This window comes from Molossus molossus, unplaced genomic scaffold (genome assembly GCF_014108415.1).
Source record: "Molossus molossus isolate mMolMol1 unplaced genomic scaffold, mMolMol1.p scaffold_m16_p_10, whole genome shotgun sequence".
Lineage (NCBI taxonomy): Eukaryota > Metazoa > Chordata > Mammalia > Chiroptera > Molossidae > Molossus > Molossus molossus.
Genome location: NW_023425345.1, coordinates 108,603,761 through 108,623,882, shown reverse-complemented (window position 1 = coordinate 108,623,882; position 20,122 = coordinate 108,603,761). Strand labels below are relative to the sequence as shown.

General features: G+C 47.7%; 1 protein-coding gene across 2 annotated transcripts in view; it reads right to left on the bottom strand.

Moving 5' to 3' along the window:
• The window catches only part of LATS2 (large tumor suppressor kinase 2), an 86,140-nt gene extending 71,107 nt beyond the window's left edge, over positions 1-15,033 (bottom strand). Inside the window, exons 1-2 of one of the 2 annotated variants that reach the window (XM_036252121.1) lie at positions 15,012-15,033; positions 245-777 (exon numbers count right to left, since the gene is read on the bottom strand). In XM_036252121.1, the coding sequence (XP_036108014.1) occupies positions 245-580 (336 nt within the window). In that variant the 5' untranslated portion in view covers positions 581-777; positions 15,012-15,033. Of the gene's footprint in view, positions 1-244; positions 778-1,128; positions 1,253-15,011 lie in introns of those variants that run through there. The other variant, XM_036252120.1, reaches the window with a different exon arrangement.
• Between the last annotated feature and the right edge of the window lie 5,089 nt (positions 15,034-20,122).

The window sequence follows — 20,122 nt, the reverse complement described above, 5'->3', positions numbered from 1 at the left end:
AAGAACAGAACAGGACACAAGCTGCCCACTCAGCAGCACTCAGAAGCTCTGGGTCTTGCCTAAGAAGGGAAAGCTGTTAAAAAGACCCTTTTGGAGAGAAGGTGGAGATCAGTCCAATGCTCCACATGCCTGTAAAGGGCCTAGGGCTTCCGACCTGGAAACCCTCCTCTGAGTAGTGACCCCTCAAAGCAGCTCCATGGGGAACCTTACCGCGCCGACCACACAGGCCTGGGAGCTCACCCACCTGGTCACAGCCCGCGTTCACCAGCTCCTGCAGCATCTGTCGGTTGACCTCTGCAGCAGCCGGGGGACCCGACTCGTTGGCGAAGGGCAACAAGGAGTATCGGATCTCCCTCAGGGCTTTCTGGTATGGCCCAAACTTTGGAGTGGCTCTTGGCTGCTGCTGCCGGGCAACATCCTTGCCCCCCAGAACCTTGGTATCCAGGGAAGTGTTGCTTGGTCCCACAGGTGACCCTTGAGTGGAAGACTTCGGGGGCTGCTTCAGCCCCTCGCGAATCTCCTGTAGTCGCTGCCGGCTGTTTCCAGAGTAAGTCGTGGCAGGAAAAGTCTTTGGCCTCATTGTCAGTCCAGTTTCCTCTTACCATAAATACAATCTTATTAAAGGGTTTTATTTGTAAAAACTGTGAGCAATATCAGTTAGTTGTAAACATAGTTTCAAAACAATTTCCTTTTAAACATTTTCTTTCCTTCAGTTTCTGTAGTTCCTGCAGAGAACCCAAAAGTCTCCAGAGCCTTCATAGGGAAGATCATTGCTATCTGAAAAAGAGGGTGGAAGACAATGTTCACTTGTGGTTTCACATGTTAACAACACTTTGCAGAAATGGACATTGATCTTTAAAACATTCCACTTGGAAAGACCAAGAAAGAACACATCAACTCTCAGAAACGACAAAAAAAAAAACTGTTCGACTCCGGCTAGAGCACGTGATGTCCGGCTAGACATCCAGGTTCTCCCAAGATGCCTCCTCAACTATGCAATCTGCAATAAAGCCAACCTCCACGAGCTGATACTGACTAATAAATATTCAACTCAAGGCAATAATACTTCATTATAATATAATTTCATTTTGAAATCCACAGCTTAAGTATTTGGGATAAATTTCTTACATGGGGTCTTGAATTTCTGGCTTGTTCCTAATAAGCAATCAACTCCTGGTCCATACCATTGTTCTTTATCCTGGGGCTTCTCCAACTTCTCACCCACCTGAAGCTTTGGTCCTTCTATCTCTTTGGACATTTTTCCTTATAAAATCCTCCCAAATTTCCTGAAAGATACCACAAAACTTATCACACCAAAGGTGTGCTATATTGCAATTGAAAGTAGTTCCAGCACAATTTGTCAGGAGACTTTCTTATAGAAACTGACACTTATATGAGAGGCACGTGGTATTTCCTTAGAATGCACTGAGACCACAGTAAGAACACATTCCGGTTCCAAGCACGATCAGCAGTGCCTTCAGCATCTCCAGCAGCAGGCCCATCTGGCTCAGCAGTTAGAGTGTCCGCACACAGAACAAAGAGTCTCAGGTTCGATTCCAGACAAGGGCACATACCCTGATTTTGCAGTTTGGTCCCCAGCCCTGGTCGGAAATCGTGCGGGAGGCAACCAGTCGATATATCTCTCTCACATTGATGTTTCTCTCTCTCTCTCTCTCTTCTTTCCCTCCCTCCTGCCCACTCTATCTGAAGATAAATGGAAAAAAAATATATCCTCAGGTGAGGAATTAAAAAAAAAAGAAAAGAAAACCAAGACCAACCTCTGACTGCCCTTAGCAGCCAGCAAAGTATCTAGCTCAAGTCACTTATCTAGGTGACCTTGTGCAAGTTATCTAACCTTCCCACCTCCTCCAGGGAGCAGAGGGCAGCACCTGGGAAGGGGCGAGCACTGAGTGAGACGGGGTGTCTCGGCAGTCCTGAGGAGACCGCTGCTCAAATGGCTGCCACTGCCCCTGCCTGAAGCCCACAGGTGGCAAAGGCACAAAGAAAAACTGACCCAGAAAAGAGCGTCTTGTAAAAGGAAAGGATGCAGGGGACTGGGCTTTGTCTCAGGAAGGAATTTTAGAACTATGACATAAAACTGCTTCAGACGGTCTTATGTGGAAAGAAATCAGGACAGCTAGTATTTACCCAGTATTCACTGCGTGCCAGGTTTGTTCTAAGAGCTGTATGTGAACGAATGTATCTAGATCTATGATATACTCGTATACAACAGCAAACCCAAAGAGATGACACTGGAACCACTAGTCCTTTTTAAAGGTGGGAGGATGCAGGGTCATCAGCATCCCCTTCTGAAGGCAGCTGAGAGAAGACTGACTGCATTTACAAAGAAAATACCAGACTGGACACATTTTCAACATGAAACCCATGTTCGAGTGCATGACGTCCACTGCATTAAAATCGTTGAAAGGACCGTTGTAAGGCCATGCAGATAGTAAACGACAGATCCGGGACGGAGTCCCCTGGGTCTGTGTTGGCCAAGGGCCAGAGCCCAGAGCTCTGCCCAACTGGTGTAAACTGGGACATATTGCAACCACAGGTTTCAGTGACTTCCTGGTCTAGGCACTTGCTGTGAAAACCTCTCTTTCTGAAACCCAAGCTCACATCCCAACAGAGCTGGGCCAGGTGCTGCCGCACAGCGGGGACCCTGAGTGCCCAAGATTCAGCACCAGCTATGGCCGTCTCAGCTTTGACTTCTTCAGGGGACTCACACAAATCACTTGTGTGCAGTCTTTCCTGCTCCTCCTTTTCTTTGAAAACTAAAACCCAGAAGAGATCAATCACACTATCTTCACAATAAACAATCAAGGCAAAGAAGGGGCCTGACAATAGCAAAGGTAGTCATACCCACCCCCATCTCTCCCACCCACAGGCTACCTATACTTACCAAATGCCCGAATCTCAGGCACTGCGGGGATAAACAATAAAACCTTGCCTTTAGCAAGTTCAAGGTCAAGTGAGAGGTGAGGGTGCGGTAGGCAAACAAATTTCAAAGAAAAAGAGATGCCTAAAGGGAGAAACAAATCCTGTAACAAATGGGAGAATAGAGGAGAAAGCCAGGAAGCGTTTGGAAGCAGAGATGCCGCCCCTGAGGGCAGGAAGAATGATCTCCAGCCTCAGGGAACAGCACACACAAAGCAGCAGGGGAAGGTGAAATCTGCAGGGCCACCCACCCACCAAAGTTAGATATGCGGGCAAGAGGGTCTCCCTGAAGAGTGCAGGAGGGATGAGAACAGGATGTGCAAGGGGCTGGATCTAGAAGGATTTCCAAGGCCATGTTAATTGCCTGGACCCAGTGCAGAAGATGGGGAACCACTGTTTGCAGCTGAGCTGAAGAGTGACATGGCTAGAGTACCCTTTAGGGAGCTGAGGCTGGAAGCCATAGGGAAGGTGACCTAGCAAGGGCAACCAGAGCACTACAGGTAGGTGACGAAGCCTGGGTGAGAAGCAGCAACCCCTAGGAGCAAGGGGGGTCGGATTCAGGAACTAGTTACACCGTGGCCCAGGGTCTAGGCTTAAAGATCTATAGATGGGAAGCCACCAGCACTTGGGGCATTTACCCAGCTAGTGACCTGCTTACAGAGCCATGAAATGGAGCAAGCAGTTAGGTGAGGGAGGGAGAGCTCCCGTCCCTCCCAACTGGTATCTCTCAGAACAGCAGTCAGTGACCATCAAATGACACCAGCAGACTAAAGAAAAGAAGCTAAGAAAGGGCAAGGGCCACAAGAGATGGCCCAGATCAAAGAAAAAAAGAGCTACGCCCTGGCCGGTTTGGCTCAGCGGTTAGAGCATCGGCCTGCGGTCCAGAGAGACCTGGGTTCGGTTCCCGCTAAGGGCACGTCCCTCGGTTGCAGTTTGTCCCCGGCCCTCGTCGGTTGTGCGGGTGGCAGCCACTCAATGTGCTCCTTTCACGTCGATGTTTCTCTCTCTCTCTCTGTTCCTCTCTCTCCCTCCCACTCTACCTGAACAAAAAAATGGAAAAATGTCCTCGGGTGAGGATAAAAAAAAAAAAAGAGCTACAAGGTAGTCAGAGCCAGACATGGGACATCCTCGCTGCCCGGCCTCACTGGCAGACACCAGGGGAGTTGGGGACAGCAGAGGAAGGAGGACCCAGTTGATTCTGAGGCTTGAATGTGCTCCCTAGAATTCAGTTCAAAAAGGAGCTACTGAAAACTGGGACAGCAGTAAGGCTTGGGGGGAAGGTAGGTGGAATGTATTTAAGTTTAATGTACCTTTTTTGTTGTTTTTCGATTGATTTTAGAGAGAGGAAGGGAGGGAGGGGGCAAGGAAAAGAGAGGGAGAAACATCGATATGCTGTCCCACTTATTTATGCATTCATTAGTTGATTCTTGTATGTGCCCTGACCGGACTGAGCCCCTCAAACTTGGCATGTTAGGACAACACTGGAAACAACTGAAGTAACACACCAGAGCCATACTTTTCTTATTAAGTGCACAAAACATAGATTGACAAATGTTCACAAACAGCACACTCTTACAAACAGCATCTGGGTTGAGGGGTCTATCGGTACAAACCCAGCACCCCACCCTCCGCAGACTGCCGCCTCAAGGAGCCACCCTCATGGCTTCTAACATCAAGGGCTAGTTTGACCACTTCTGAACTTTATATCCATGTAAGTACATGGTCCCACTGGTTTTGTTCAACCCCACGGTTGGTTATTTATACATGCAGTGTGTGGCAATAGTTGGCCATTTTTCATTGCTGAGTAATATTCCATGGTCCAACTATATTATACTTATTTATCCATTCTGCCACAGAAGGACATCTGAGTTGTTCTGGTCTGGGGCTCTGCAAACGGTCTGCTGCCGTAAGGATGCTGATGCCCCCAGCTGTGAGGAGCTGCGTGAGCAGCCAGCTCCCAAACGCTGCTTTACCACCACCACCAAATGCTTTCTGTGCAGTTACTGGCAGAGTCCTGGATGGTTCATGTGGTGCCTTTGTGGGATTATAAAAAGGTACTCCTTCCTCAAGTCAATTGTTTTGCGACTGCATTATTGCACAACAGGAGCAGCTCTTGCCCTGAGGAGCCTTCCTGAGCCCTAGGGGCAGCAACCTGGCCCATTTTCAGACACACCCTGACTCCATGTCACAAGCACACACATGCACATACACCAGGTGCCGTGGAGCGAGTAAAGTCTAAATCAAATGGAAAGTAGGGACTAGGCCTCCTTGGAAGTCACACGGAGGAGTGTGAGCGCACGCGCCCTCCTGGACCTGTGCCGCTGACTCCCTGCTGCTGCCCAGATCTTCTGAGCAGCCCAGAGTCTGCAAGTGGGCTGTGCATGCCCGCACATACATGTCTGTGATGTGAGGCATGGCCCTCCATGCACAGGCCCCTTGAGCAGTACACAACCTGAACACCCAAGGTGGACCTGTTACTAAGTCTTAGGGATACAGAAAACAATGACCAACCTCTGACTTTAAAGAGCTCACAGTTCAAGATGGGGAAGACAGGTACATAAAGCAATTATTTAAGTATAGTATAATACAAATGACAATAAAATTTTGCCCAGAGAATTATGGCGTCTGAAATATAGTAGCAACTGGAGGGTAGAGAAGAAGAGGCGACTCAGTAGTGATTTAGAGGCAGAAGAAGCTGGTGGTGTTCACTAGAGAGAGGGCTTGAAAGATGAAGCCAAAGTTTCTGGCTTAGAAACCAGAGCCGATGATGGTGCCTTCTCTGAGCCATACGACCATCAGAACACTGGGGACCTTCAAGAGAGCAGGCAGAGTGTGGATGGAGGGGGCAGCAGTTGGGAGGTGAAGACAAAGCTGGGGAAGGCTAATTCAGAAGATGGCTGTTTTGGGGGCGGTGGAGAGGGCAGTCCTGGCTGGTTTGGCTCAGCAGTTAGAGCACCAGCCTGAGGACTGAAAGGTCAAGGGTTCGCTTCTTGGTTAAGGGCACATATCTAGGTTGCAGGTTCCATCCCTGGCCCAGGTCAGGGATGTGAGGGAGGCAACCAATCAATTATGTCTCACATAAATGTTTCTCTCTCTCTCTCCTCGCTCCCTTCCACTCTATCTAAAAATAAAATCAATAGAAAAATATCCCCAGGTGAGGAGTAACAACAACAACCAAAAAAAACGAAAGAAAACCTGCTAGAGGCTGGGAGCCTGGCACTGTCAGTAGGTCTGTGTGATCTGGGCTGGCACTGCACCTCCGGAGCTTCTGTCCCCGCTCATGGTCCTGTGCTGACCACGCTTGCTGTTTCAGAGCTGCTCTGAGGACCACCGGCGGCGGTGCGTGTGAGATCATGCCTGTCTGCAATGCAGGGCGCTGGATAAGGATTAGAACTGCTGATAAGTTCAGGACTCAGAATCAGACAGAAAGGTTTTAATCAAATCAGGAGACAAGTCCAAGGCAAAATGCAGATGAGCTTAATGAAAAAGGTACCAAAGTGAATGCAGAAGTGGAGGTATTTCATGCTCATTCAGTGTGACTCCTCTGTAAGTGAAAATGATGCTTAAAAAGTTAAAGTATCGCCAGGTCGGTGTGGCTCAGTGGATTGAATGTTGTCCCATGGACTGAGAGGTCCCGGTTGGATTCCCAGTCAGGGCATGTGCCCTGGTTTCGGGTTCAATCCCCAATAGGGGACACGCAGGAGGCAGCCAATCCGATGTTTTTCTCTCACATCAATGTTTCTATTCTCTCTCTCTCTCCCCTTCCTTCCTCTCTCTGTCACATATCAATAAAATCTTATTTTTAAAAAGAAGAAGAGGAAGAAAAAAGACGATGCTGCCCTGGCCAAGTGATTGAAGTGTCAGTTGATTGGAGTGTCATCCCATACACCAAAAGGTTGTGGGTTCAATTCCTGGTCAGGGAACATATCTAGGTTTCGGGTTTGATCCTGGCTTGAGGCACACAGGGGAGGCAACTGATCAATGTTTCTCACATTGATGTTTTTTTCCTCTCTCTCTCTCCCTTCTGCTCTCTCTAAAAATCAATGAAATGGAAAAACAAAGAAAGAAGGTGCTGCAGGAGCACTGAGTACTACACTGCTGCATACGCACAAGGCACTCGGGAAGTAACAGTGCTCTGTCCGAAGTTTAAGATGCAGGTCCTAATGAAATGTTCTTAAGTGACCTTTACTACTATAGTCTGACAACTACCATGCTACAACACGGATAGACCTTGAGGACATTATGCTCGGTAAAATAAACTAGATATGAAAGGATACATACTGTATGATTCTACTTACACGAGGCACCCAGAGCAAGCAGTCAAATTCACAGTGACCAAGTGAAATGGAGATCACCAGGGGCTGGGGTAATGGGAAGTTACCTTCAATGGGTACAGAGCTTCTGTCTAGGATGATGAAAAAGTTTTGAGTATACTGCCCGGCCAGTGTGGCTCAGTGGTTGAGCGCCGACCCATGTACCAAGAGGTCACCAGTTCGATTCCTGGTCAAGGCACATGCCCAGGTTGTGGGCCAGATCCCCAGTGGGGGGCGTGCAGGAGGAGGCCAACTGATGTTCTCCCTCTCTCTCTAAAATCAATAAAGAAAAAAAAATTTTTTTTAACTTTTGAGTATAGAGCTTGGTGAAAGTTGCAGCAACAGTGTGAATGTATTTCATGCCAGTGAACTGCACACTTACAAATGGTTAAAATTATAACTATTATGTAAATTTTACCTTGATTTTTAAAAAATGTCCTGGCTGGTTTGGATCAGCAGTTAGAGCATCAGCCTGTGGACCAATGAGTCACAGGTTTGATTCTGGTCAAGGGCACTTACCTTGGTTGCGGTTTCATCCCCGGCCCTGGTCAGGGTTGTGCAAGAAGCAACCAGTTGATGTGTCCCTCTCACGTCGCTGCCCCCCCCCACCCCGCCCCATTCTATCTGAAGATAAATAAAAAAATATCCTCAGGTGAGGATGAAAAAAAAATTATAATAATAAATGAAAAAAAGCTGCCTAACTATTCATATCTAGATAACTAGTATTTAACCATGGTTCCCCTGACAAACATAGCTACATGATGAGAAGACTAGACCCTGGGACTGGGCACAAAGGCCCCTGGCAGAGTGGAGCCTAACTGCCCCGCACTGCACACATACCCTGAATGCACTGTCACCTCCACATCAGGGCCTGAGACACTGGGGAGCAGCTTCTGCAGAGCCCCCTCTCGCAGCCCACGTGCACCACACACACTCCAGTGATAAAGCAACCAGCTCAGGTGACACCACACTTCTCTGTGCCGATGCCTGTGCTGATGCCGGAACCGGGAAGTCCCAAATGCATGCTCCCTGGACAGAATCTAGATCTGATGTCCTGGTGTCCTGCCCCCCCCCCAACACTTTACTAAAAAGAACTCTCAAACATAAGAGGAGTTGGAAGAATTATCAGTGACACCCCATGAACCCCACTGGACTCTCCTTGTGTGGAGGGAGGAGGATACACCACATCTCCTTCTCATCCTCCTCCAGTCTCACAGGTGCACTGCTCCTAGGTATACCAGAGGTACTGTTTCTGGCTTTTTTAAAATTTTTTTTTATTGATTTTTTTTTTTTAAAGAGAGAGGAAGGGAGACAGAGATAGAAACATCGATGTGAGAGAGATATATCGATCGATAGGCTGCTGCTTCCTGCATGTCCCACACTGGGGATTGAGCGGCAACCTGAGTATGTCCCCTGACCAGGAATCAAACCCAGACCTCTAGGTCCAGGTCCGTGGGATGACGCTCAATCCACTGAGCCACACTAGCTGGGCAAGTTCCTACCCTTTTTTTTTTTTTTTTTTATCATCCTCACCGGAGGACATTTTTCCATTCTTTGTTCAGGTAGAGTGGAAGGGAGAGAGAGGAACAGAGAGAGAGAGAAACATCGATGTGAAAGGGACACATCGAGTGGTCGCCACCCGCACAACCAACCAGGGCCAGGGACAAACTGCAACCGAGGTACGTGCCCTTAGCGGGAACCGAACCCGGGTCTCTCCGGACCGCAGGCCGACGCTCTAACCGCTGAGCCAAACCGGCCAGGGCAAGTTCCTACCCTTTTAAGTAAATATGTAAAATAGCTCCTACAGGCAATTTGTGCTCTTGCCCAAACCACTTGGAAAGGATAAAACTTTCCTCGGTCTCATAAAGAATGAAAGTATTTTCTCAGTTTGAGACCTTGTATTTTAGACTTTAGTTTTAAGACAGTGGCTTTCATGGCCAAATTATGAACTTCTGAAATGTTTTTCATGAGAATGCTCACCAGTCAAATTAATGCCCATTTGCAGCTAGAAATGAGCTACTCTGACACACTACTATATCATTTTAATAAGAGTTAACACATGGAAATTTTCCTTCATCACACATTTTATAAATATAACTATAAGGCCTCACTGATGTGAACTTTATAAAACGGGGGTATCAGCCCTGGCTGGTTTGGTTAAGTGGTTAGAGCATCAGCCTGGGACCAATGAGTCTCAGGTTCTATTCCGGTCAAGGGCACGTACCTCGGTTGCAGTTTGTCCCTGGACCTGGTTGGGTCCTGTGAGAGGCAACCAGTCGATGTCTCTGTCTCTGTCTCTGTCTCTCTCTCCCCCCCTCCTTCCCTCCCTCCCACTCCATCTGATGATAAATGGAAAAATATCTTCAGGTGAGGATTAAAAAAAATGGGGGTATCGCCCTGGTCAGTGTTGTTCAGTGGTTAGAGCGTTGGCCCGAGCACTGACGGGTCGTGAGTTAGATTCTTGGTCAAGGGCACATACCTGGGTTTCAGGTTCAATACCTGGCCCTGGTTGGGGAACACATGCGTGTGGGAGGCAACCAATCAATATGTCTCTCTCACATTGATCTCTCTCTCTTTCTCCCCTCTCCCTCCCTCCCTTCCACTCTTTCTAAAAAAAAAAAAATCAATGTAAAAAAGAAGTGCCCAGCCAGTGTAGCTCAGTGGTTGAGTATCGACCCATGCACTAAGAGGCTGTCAGTTCAATTCTTAATCAGGGCACATGCCCAGGTTGTTGGCCAGATCCCCAGTGGGGGGCATGGAGGAGGCAGCCAATCGATGTTCTCTCTCATGGATGTTTCTAACTCTCTCTCCTTCTCCCTTCCTCTCTCTCTAAAAATCAAGGGGGAAAAAAGTAAGAAACTTCAAGACACTGGAACTTTAAAACTGTAACACAACTCACAGGACAAAAACACCTCATTTTTAAATCTGGAGCTGAGACAAGTACTGAATCCTACACTTAGTGTGTGTGTGTGTGTGTGTGTGTGTATAAAATATATCAGTGGCTCTTGTAAAACAATGTGAAAGCAACATGTTAAACATCCCTTAATTTGGCCCTACACAACCCAATCCCAGTTCTCAATCCAATTCTAGAAAACGCTATCAAATGTTCAATAATTTTTATTCTAATTTTTCCTAGTGCTTCACAAACCCACACTGGCTGCCAAACAAAATCAAGCACCAACCAAATCTGTGTATTACAGGACCTGCACTAATGACACCGTTGACATTTTTAAAAACAGAATTTCTTAGACCTAAAATTCCAATTATTTTAAAAATTATATCCTTATTATAATTACCTAGCAAAGATGAAACTAAGGCAGACAGGCCAGGTCTGCAGCCAGCTGCTGGCATGTCAGAGTCGTAAGCCACGAGGCTGACGGACCTCTTAGCGCTGTCCTGGCCTGGAAACCACAGGACAAGGCTAACCCCACAAGGAGGATCTCTGAGGAGATCAGTGATTACATTCCTCTGGGAATCCAGGCGAACTCTCCAACGAATAGTGTCATCACCGCAGGTTCAGAAGTACCATGTGTGTCAAATACTCTGCGGGCATTAGGAGGTCTCACCCAGGAAAAATAGGTCTCATCTCTAAATAAAGCTCGCCATCTCGCAAAAAAGCAGCACATCCTGCATTGCCTTTGTAAATGATAGCCACATGATACAAGGCACAGGGTGGGTCTCCTTACAGTCCCCAGCAGAGGTTTGTCAGTCTTTGAGAAAGTCCTCCCTCCTGTGCACCCCTTCCCTCCAAGTTCCGGGTATATCCCAGGTGGGAAGTCAGAACAGAGGTGATACTGTAGCTTTCCAAAGAATCCCAGTGCACATGCCTGTTTGGAGAAAACCTCCTAGAGAAAGCAGTGTTTCACCAAAATTGGAAAGGCTAAAGGATGTGATTCGCCGGAGGAAGTGTGAAGCTATTCTTGGAATCTGGAACTTCCTGTGAAAAGGCTCACACAGAAGAAGATGAGCAGGCAGACAATGTTGGGGAGGGGCACGTACTATCTGCGTCCACTTAGTGAAAACACTGGAGTGAGACCATGAGGTATGATGGGCTAATCAGTGATGGAACACGCTGGCCCTTAACATTCCTGCTCAAGTTAACTGCCTGAGGCAGTGAGGCCTTCGCTCCAAAGGGAGGCCTACACCATTCAAAAGCCAATTTATATTCTTTGTTTTTCTTAAATATGTTTTTATGGACTTTAGTGAGAGAGGAAGGGAGAGGAAAATTGAAAGAGGAAACATCAATGTGAGAGAGAAACATCGACCACTGCCTCCCTTACACACCCTGACCGGGGACTGAACCCAAAACCTAAGCATGTGCCCTGAGTGGAATCGAACCACTGACCTTTCGGTGCATGAGTCGATGCTCAACCAACCGAGCCACACAGGGCCCAGTTTATGTTCTTAAGAAGATCTTTAGCATCCTAAGTAATTTAGAGGCTATAGAATAAGCCTATGCCACAATATAGTACCCATCAGTCGACAATAAATACAAACCACTACTACTGAGAGACGTTTCATCTGGCCTCCAGAAAAATTCCTACGAATGTCAAAAATTGGCATACGATCCAAAAGTAAGCAATTAACAAAAAAAATCACCTGTCACAATTAAGTTGACATGGTCTAGAATGGTAAGCGACATAAAATTTTCATATAGTGAATGGCAAACAGTAAGCAACATCAAATTTCCATCCTAATTTTAGCATGATAACCATCATTTCCAACATTACCTTGTTTTAATAAAATGCAACCATAAATCAGGTACCATTAGCCTTCCAAATACCGAGAGAACAGCCGACTAGCAGTCAAACCAGTGGCCAAGCAGGGCCACCTGCAAACGCAGGAGCCACTTACAGGTGCTCCCCATGGTAAAGACCCGCTTCACAGGGCTGCACCACCCAGCACACCGCGAGATGGCAACACCCAACCTATGTAATTTGGAGGCCCAGTTCTGCTGAGAGAAATTACTAAGCAACCGGCTTTTTAAAAAGGAAGGAAATTCAGAGAATGTTTCGAGCTGGAAGTCAGTCATTGCAGGAATTATCAAGCCCAATCCTTCACTCTGTTGACTAGAATATTTTGTTCTTGGTACAGCAGATTTACAGTCAAGACAAAGTAAATGCACAGAATTATCTTCTGTGTTTCAAGCCCACAGTTTTTTATAAGTCAGTAAGGAATACTGTTTAAAAGGTTCATATTATTATAACCATAAAATAAAATTAAAAGGCAGCTTTTCAAAATCTGTGCTGGTCTGAATTTTCCAGTACAAAGCAGAACCCCCCGCCCCCCACCAAGCTTCCCCAAATCCTTTATTCGTGTTTACAGTGAATTTATCAATGTCAACACTTACCCCACCTCCACATACACACAGTGGGATTTGGGAGCTCAGGACTAGCTATTTACAACACAGCATTTAAAATAACAAGGCATTTTATTGTAAAAACATTCCCCTCCCACCAAAGGAAAATCCCTCCCACCAACCCTGTGATTTACTAAGAAAAGAAAGAAATATGTTCAGCTCTAATTTACACTTGAGTCAAACCATTTCAAACTGGATAGAGGTTAGAAGAGTCTCTTTTCCAGTTCTAAAACGCCACGATTCTAGTAATTCACTATAATAATTTTGCATGACAGCTTCTGCTCATATACCACTTTATATTGCTTGAATTTGGAGATTTATTCATTAAACAGCACTCTATATACCTGGATAAAATGAGACCAAACTGTATGAAGCTAATATAGTGTCTTATTAATTATAATTTTTTTTGTTATTCCTCACCCAAGGATATTTTTCCATTAATTTTTAAAGAGCGTAGAAAGTGGGGAGAGAGAAATATTGATGCTAGAGATCAGTTGCCTCCTGGACAATCCCGACCAGAGTGGAGTATCGAACCTGCAACCCAGGGACATGCCCTTGACGAGGAATCGAACCTGTGACCTGACGCTCTAACCCCTAGCCAGGGTTGTCAATTATAACCTAAAAGACTTTGTTAAACAGTTTCTGCATTCTTATTTTGGAAGATTTTTCTGTTTCCTTATTACAACAGTTGCTAAACAAAAAATATAAAAGATAAAATGGCTTAGTCTCCTGATTTGGCACTCATTAACAGTATGCTTTGGCCGGTGGCTCAGTTGGTTGGAGCCCCTGTCCTTACACCAAAAGGTTACAGGTTCAATTCCCTATCAAGACACATAATGTATAGGAGGCAACCAACAATGTTTCTCACACTGGTGTTTCTTTCTCTTTCAATCAAAAAAAAAAAAAATCCATAAAACATCCTCAGGTGAGGATTAATTAAAAAAATAAATGGTGCCTGGCCTGGCACGGCTCAGTGGTTGAGCATTGACCCTGCACCAAGAGGTTGCCGGTTCCACTCCCGGTCAGGGCACCTGCCCAGATTGTGGGCCTGATCCCCAGTGGGAGGCACGCAGGAGGCAGCCAATCGATGTTCTCTCTCATCGATGTTTCTCTCTCTCTCTCCCTCTCCCTTCCTCTCTCTCTAAAATCAATAAAGAAAAAAATAAAAATAAATGGTAATCCATCACACAGGGATGATGGGGAAATTTCACTAAAAATAGGGAGCTAGATCTATTTAATGCAAATTTCCTAATAATCAGCCACCAGTTAATTATTTTCTCCATTATGAAAAGGCTCCTCAAGTACCGAGTAAAAGTTTCAGAACAGCCCAGCCAGAGTGGCTCGGTTGGCTGCGCGGCCCCATTGATGTTTCTCTCTCTCCCTTCCTCTCTCTAAGCATGTCCTCCAGCGAGGATTTTCAAAACAATTTTAAGAGACTATTTGCATGAAGATCACACCCATTCTGTGACTTCCACTCAATTTTCAGTACAATCAAGTTTCTTGGTACAGGGCGGACGACTGTCCTGCACAGATGCACACGGGCTGACTGCTGGGAAGCGCACGGTCCTGGCTGCGGCCCGGCGGACACCGTCCCAGGGAAGGTTGAAGCACCTTCGTCGGGGCTCCTGCAGCACTCGGAACGCCCGCCGCGTCCCACAGGAGGGGGAAACTTGGTCAACGTGCACCCACGGCGTCCCAGCGAGAGGGCCTGTTCCCGGGGGGCCGCCGAGCCAGGCCAGCGGCCGGAGCCCGGGACCCGCCCGGCGGGCAGGTGAGTTCGCCGCACGCGGGTGCGCCGACCGGCCGCGGGACTAGCAGGCAGGCGGGTCCCCGCGGGCGGGCGTCCCCGACGCGAGCGGAGTTCCTCGCGTCCCCGCGAGGCTCGGAGGGAGCGCGGGGACAGAGCCCAGCGGAGCCGCCCGCCCGGGTCCCGCGGGGCTGTCGCGAGGCCGCGTCACGGAGGCCAGCCCGAGGCCCCCGGAGCCGGCGCGGCCCAGAGGAAGGGGGAGGGGACACGGGATGGCGTGGCCCCGGGACGAGAGGGAGGGGACATGCGACGGCGCGGCCGGGGGAGGGAGAGGGACACACCACGGCGCGACCCGAAGGGGGGAGGGGACGTGCGACGGCGTGGCCCGGGGAGGGAGAGGGGACACGCGACGGCGCGGCCAGACGGGGCAGGGGACACGCGACGGGCGGCCCAAGCTGGGGACGCGTCCCGGGCTCCGGGGGAGGCGGGCCCCGCGCGGACGCCGTCCCTCGCCAGCCCGCCCCGCGCAACAAAGCGGCGCCGCGCGCCCGACCTCCGGCCGCCGGCTCGGGCCCGCGCGGGCAGTCAGGACCGCGACGACGCGGCGGCTCCGGGCGGGGCCCGCGCCCGACTTCCCGGCCCGCCCGCTCACCTCGGCGCCGTCTACCGCCGCGGGGGCGCCCTCGTCCGCGGCTCTGGGGCCTCGCGCGCCCCGTGACCGGGCGCCGGTGGCGGCAGCGGCTGGTGGCCCCGCGGAGACCCGGGCGCCCCGGGCGGCGGCGCGGGCGGCGGCGGCTCCATCTTCCCGGGCGCTCGTGCCGCCGCTCCGACGCGCAGACCCAAGTGGGACATTCGCTACATTGTTGGCATTCCACGGGCGTCACGTGACCGCGCGTCACGCTCCGCCGGCCCCGCCCGCGCTTCCTGGTCCCGCCGCCACCTGCGGCCCGGCGCTGTCCCGCCCGCCGCGCTCTGTCCCAGTCGCTCGCCGTCCCCGCGGCCACGGCCCGCGCGGTCCCCCGCCTCGGTTCGGACAGGAAGTCCGCAGGCCTGGGGGCACCAAGGCGGTGTCAGCCACCGAAAGTGAGCGCAGAGGGGGACACGCAGCTCCCAGGCCAGGGTATCGAGTCGCAGAGGACGTCAGATAAATGCCCCAATTCAGGCGGCTTAATTTCCTCTCCCCGGTGCCTTCGCACTTTGTGTACGAGAAGTGTCGTCTTCTCCACACAGCAGGGTAGCGATATTCCAGCAAGCGCCTCGGCCGCCGCACGGGGACAGTGGAGCCGGTGCCAGGACGCGTGCAGGGCCGGGAGCGACAGACACTGGACGCCGAGTCCTCCACCTGGCACCACACTGGGGACCTTGACGATGAGTACTGCTGTCATTTTAAAAGCCGACTCAGTGTCCATTTTCATGAACTTTGTGAAATGTTTAAATGTTCATCTCGGAAGAGACAGTGAGGAAGGGCACTATCTATGGACGGCTTTAACCACCTCTCCAGTCCCTGGTGGTCCATCTTGTCTTTCTTCCTCCCGAAACCCCGTCTCGACTTTCAGCCTTGCCTCTACCTTTGCTCTTCCAGAGAACCTCCGCGCAGCTCCTTCCAGTTTCCTCTCTTCTTTGAGCTCCGATTATTAGATCATCATTGTGCAGTTTATAATCCGATTTCATTTTTCAGTCTTACCCTGCCCTGACCCAGGTGTCCTGCACGGTACTGGGAGTAGAACAGGCCCCCTTGCACTTACCTGATGTACCTCCCACTCACACACTGAGCCTGCTCTCCCCGCCCGCCCCTCCCCAAGCCACAAAACAGGCTGCCAATCTTCTCCTGTGTTTGTTTACAGGTCCTGCCCATGCTCTGTCTTCAGAGTTGTAAACATAATTTTTTAAAAAATTGTCAAATATGCCAGTCGGTGTGGCTCAGTGGATTGAGTGTCCTCCCTCGGACTGAGTTAGGGTGCATGACAGGGGCAGAGATCGATGTTTCTCTTTCACATCTATGTTTCTATCTCTCTCGCCCTTCCCCTCTCTGTAAAAAAAATAAATAAAAACATATTTATTTAAAAATTTGTCAAATGAAATATTGTAAATAAAAGGAATTTAATGGACTTTAAAATGTATGTGCAAAACACTTAATAAAATGTAATGACAGCATTGTAGGTTTGCTTGCAATAGTAAAAAAGACACGAACCTTAATGTCCAGAATAGGAGAAAATGAAAGGTGGTTATTCAAATGATGAAACATAAAACTTAGAATCATTGCAGAGTGGAAAAAAAGCAAGTTGCAGAACTAGATATACACTATGATACCATATTTATAAATAAAATCCCACAAAACCCATACTAATCACACACTTTCTGTAAGCATCAGCATAGACTGACAGAGTACGCACCAAATCCATAACAGCTGTTTACCATGCAAGATGAAAGGAAATTAGACTGAGAGAAAAATGCAGACTTCAACATTATCTGCAATACTTTATTTCTTTTATCCAAAAAAAGTGAAGCAAAACTGTCAAAATCTTAAAATTTGTCAATTTTGTATGATTGGGTTTAATAATGTGTGCTGTTTTTTTTTTGTGTGCCTTTTAAAAAAGCATCTTTAAAATGTTTCAAATATATGTATGAAAAAATTGAAAAAAAGTGTAGAGGCTTGCTTGGGGAAACTGTGACACTCCTATATAGGAAATTATTATGATTACTGATTCTGTGAAAAAGTGTTTATTGACATGATGTCATTCCTTCCTTTGGCTTTTTTTTTTTCCTTTTTAAATTTTCACCTGAGCCCTGGCTGGTTTGGCTCAGTGGCTAGAGTATCAGCCTGCAAATCAAAGAGTTGTGGGTTAGATTCTGGTCAAAGCATGTACCTCGGTTGCAGTTCGGACCCTGGCCCCGGTCAGGGTTGTGCAGGAGGCAACCAGCCGATGTATATTTTTCCATTTATCTTCAGATAGAGTGGGAGGGAGGGAGAGAGAGAAACATTGATGTGAGAGAGACACATTGGTTGGTTGCCTCCTGCAGGCCCCTGGCCAGGGTTGGGGATGAACCACAACCGAGGAACATGCCCTTGACCGAAATTGAACCCAAGACTCATTGGTCCTTGGGCCGATGCTGTAACTGCTGAGCCAAATTGGCCAAGGCAGGGTTGTTGTTTTTTTCTAATTTTGTGAGTACCTGCTACGAGCATGGACCAACCAGGCACTGGGGAACCATGGTGAGCAAAGACACATGGTCTATTGCCTGGTGATACGTAGTCTGTAGTCTGCTCAAGAAAGAAAAGCAAGTGACAATACCTAATTTTGTGAAATAGCGTAAATATATATATATTCCAGAAAAGGATGTGGCCAAATGTTAAAAGGGGTATAGTGATTCTCGATGATTTTTTTTTTTTTAATCCTCGCCTGAGGACATTTTTGCATTTATCTTCAAATAGAGTGGGAGGGAGAGAGGGGGTAAGAGAGAGAGAGAAACATCGATGTGTCTGTGAGAGAGACACATCGACTGGCTTCCACCTACATGACTCCAACCAGGGCTGGGGACAAACCGCAACCAAGGTACATGCCCTTAGTGGGAACCAAACCCGGGACTCTCTGGTCCACGAGCCGATGCTCTTAACTGTTGAGCCAAACTGGCCAGGGCAACACTCAGTGATTTTTGTCCTATAATTCCTGATACTTCTACTATAGGATAGTTAACAAATGTTATGTTTAAGTTAAATAATCAGGTAGGTAAGCACATCCACATAATGCATCCAGCTGAGAAGAGGAAAAAAGAGAACACAAGGCCAGGAGAGTACAAGGCTTACCGTAGTGGCAAAGTTGCAGTGTATCAATTGATTAAGGTAGTGTCTATCTGTGTGTATGTGTGTGTCCTACTTTATCCCAGGTGTTGCCTTAAACTTGTGTATTATCTCAGTCAACCCTCTAGACCAATGTAATTAATACCATTTTATAGAGGAGGACCCTAACCTGCAGACAGCCCAAGGAACTTGCCCCAGATCAAAGAGCTGGGATTTGAACCTCTATAGATATAACTCCAGAGCCTGGAAACACTGAATTATAGGCTCTTTAAAGGGAATCTCAAAAAAGTGTGGATTGCGGTGTACTTACAAATAAGGAAACTGGAACCAAATGACCCCTTCATACTTTGAGGGAAAAGGAGTGGTTTTGGGGAGTGAGGAAGAGGGCAGCTCAAAGACTGCAGCAGTCAGAGCGGGGAGGCGGGGCTGCAGGCTCGGAGGCCCCACTCAGCAGTGAGGGCCATTCCAGCCATTAATGCACCCTTTGCTTCTTCAGTTTCTGGACATTTCCCAAAAGGGTTATATTATTAGAAGTCAGACTTACGAAAAAATGGATTACTGTTATTTTTCAGAAAGTAATAAATTAATAGGCAGGAGATGAATAAACAAATGTTTTCTATCTCGCATTTTTTTTCTGTTTTCTTTTTGTTTTCATTTTTATTGATTTGAGAGAGAGAGCGAGGAGGGGAGGGAGAGAAAACTCGATTTGTTGTTCCACCCATTCATGCATTCATTGATGGATTCGCGTATGTGCCCTGACCAGGGATGGAACCTGCAACTTTAGCATATCTAGATGACACTCTAACTAATTCAGCTACCTGGCCAGGACATGTTTTTGTTTTTGTCGGTGACTTCTATCGTATATATTTTTTAAGCCTTTATTTAATAGCTTCCAGCACTAGAATTCTTTTTTTTAATCCTCACCTGAGGGCATTTTTTTATTTTTTTTTGTTCAGATAGAGTGGGAGGGAGAAAGAGGAAGAGAGAGAGAGAGAGAAACATCGATGTAAAAGGGACACATCAAGTGGTCACCACCCACACGACCCAACCAGGGCCAAGGACAAACTGTAACTGAGGCACATGCCCTTAGCGGAAACCGAACCCGGGTCTCTCTGGACTGCAGGCCGACACACTAACCACTGAGCCAAACCGGCCAGGGCCACCACTAAAATTCTTTTAAAAATCATTTTAGCCCTGGCCAGTGTGGCTCCGTTGGAGCATTGTCCACTGAAAGAGCAAATTCAATTCCTGGTCAGGGAACCCATTGTCTCTCATCTGGGTGCATGCAGGAGACAACTGATCGATGTTTCTCTCATCACATTAATGTTTCTCAATCTCTATCTCCTTTCTTTTTTTATTTTATTTTCTTAATCTTCACCTGAAGATATTTTCCCATTTATCTTCAAATAGAGTGGGAGGAGAGAGGGAAGAAGAGAGAGAGAGACATCAATTATTGATTGATTGCCTCCCACATGACCTGGCCAGGGACGAACTGCAACGGAGGTCCATGCCCTTGGCCGGAATCAAACCCTCAACTCTTTGGTCCAAGGGCCAATGCTCTAACCACTGTGCAAGAAGCCAGAGGTCTCCTTTCTTCTCTCTAAAATAAAAATATATATATTTTATGTTTTAATTGGAAAATATACATAAAATTCCCACCTTAACCATTGTTAAGTGTACAAACACTGAGTTTTTAAAAATAACAAAAACAATCTTGATACCAGGGAGAAAAGATCCCCAGTATTAAATTTCAATTCTTACGTGTATTTTTTTTTTTTTATCCTCACCCGAGGACATATTTCCATTTTTTGTTCAGATTGAGTGGGAGGGAAAGAGAGGAAGAAAGAGAGAGAGAGAGAGAAACATCGACGTGAAAGGGATACATCGAGTGGCTGCCATCCGCACAACCAACCAGGGCTGGGGACAAACTGCAACCGAGGTACGTGCCCTTAGCGGGAACCGAA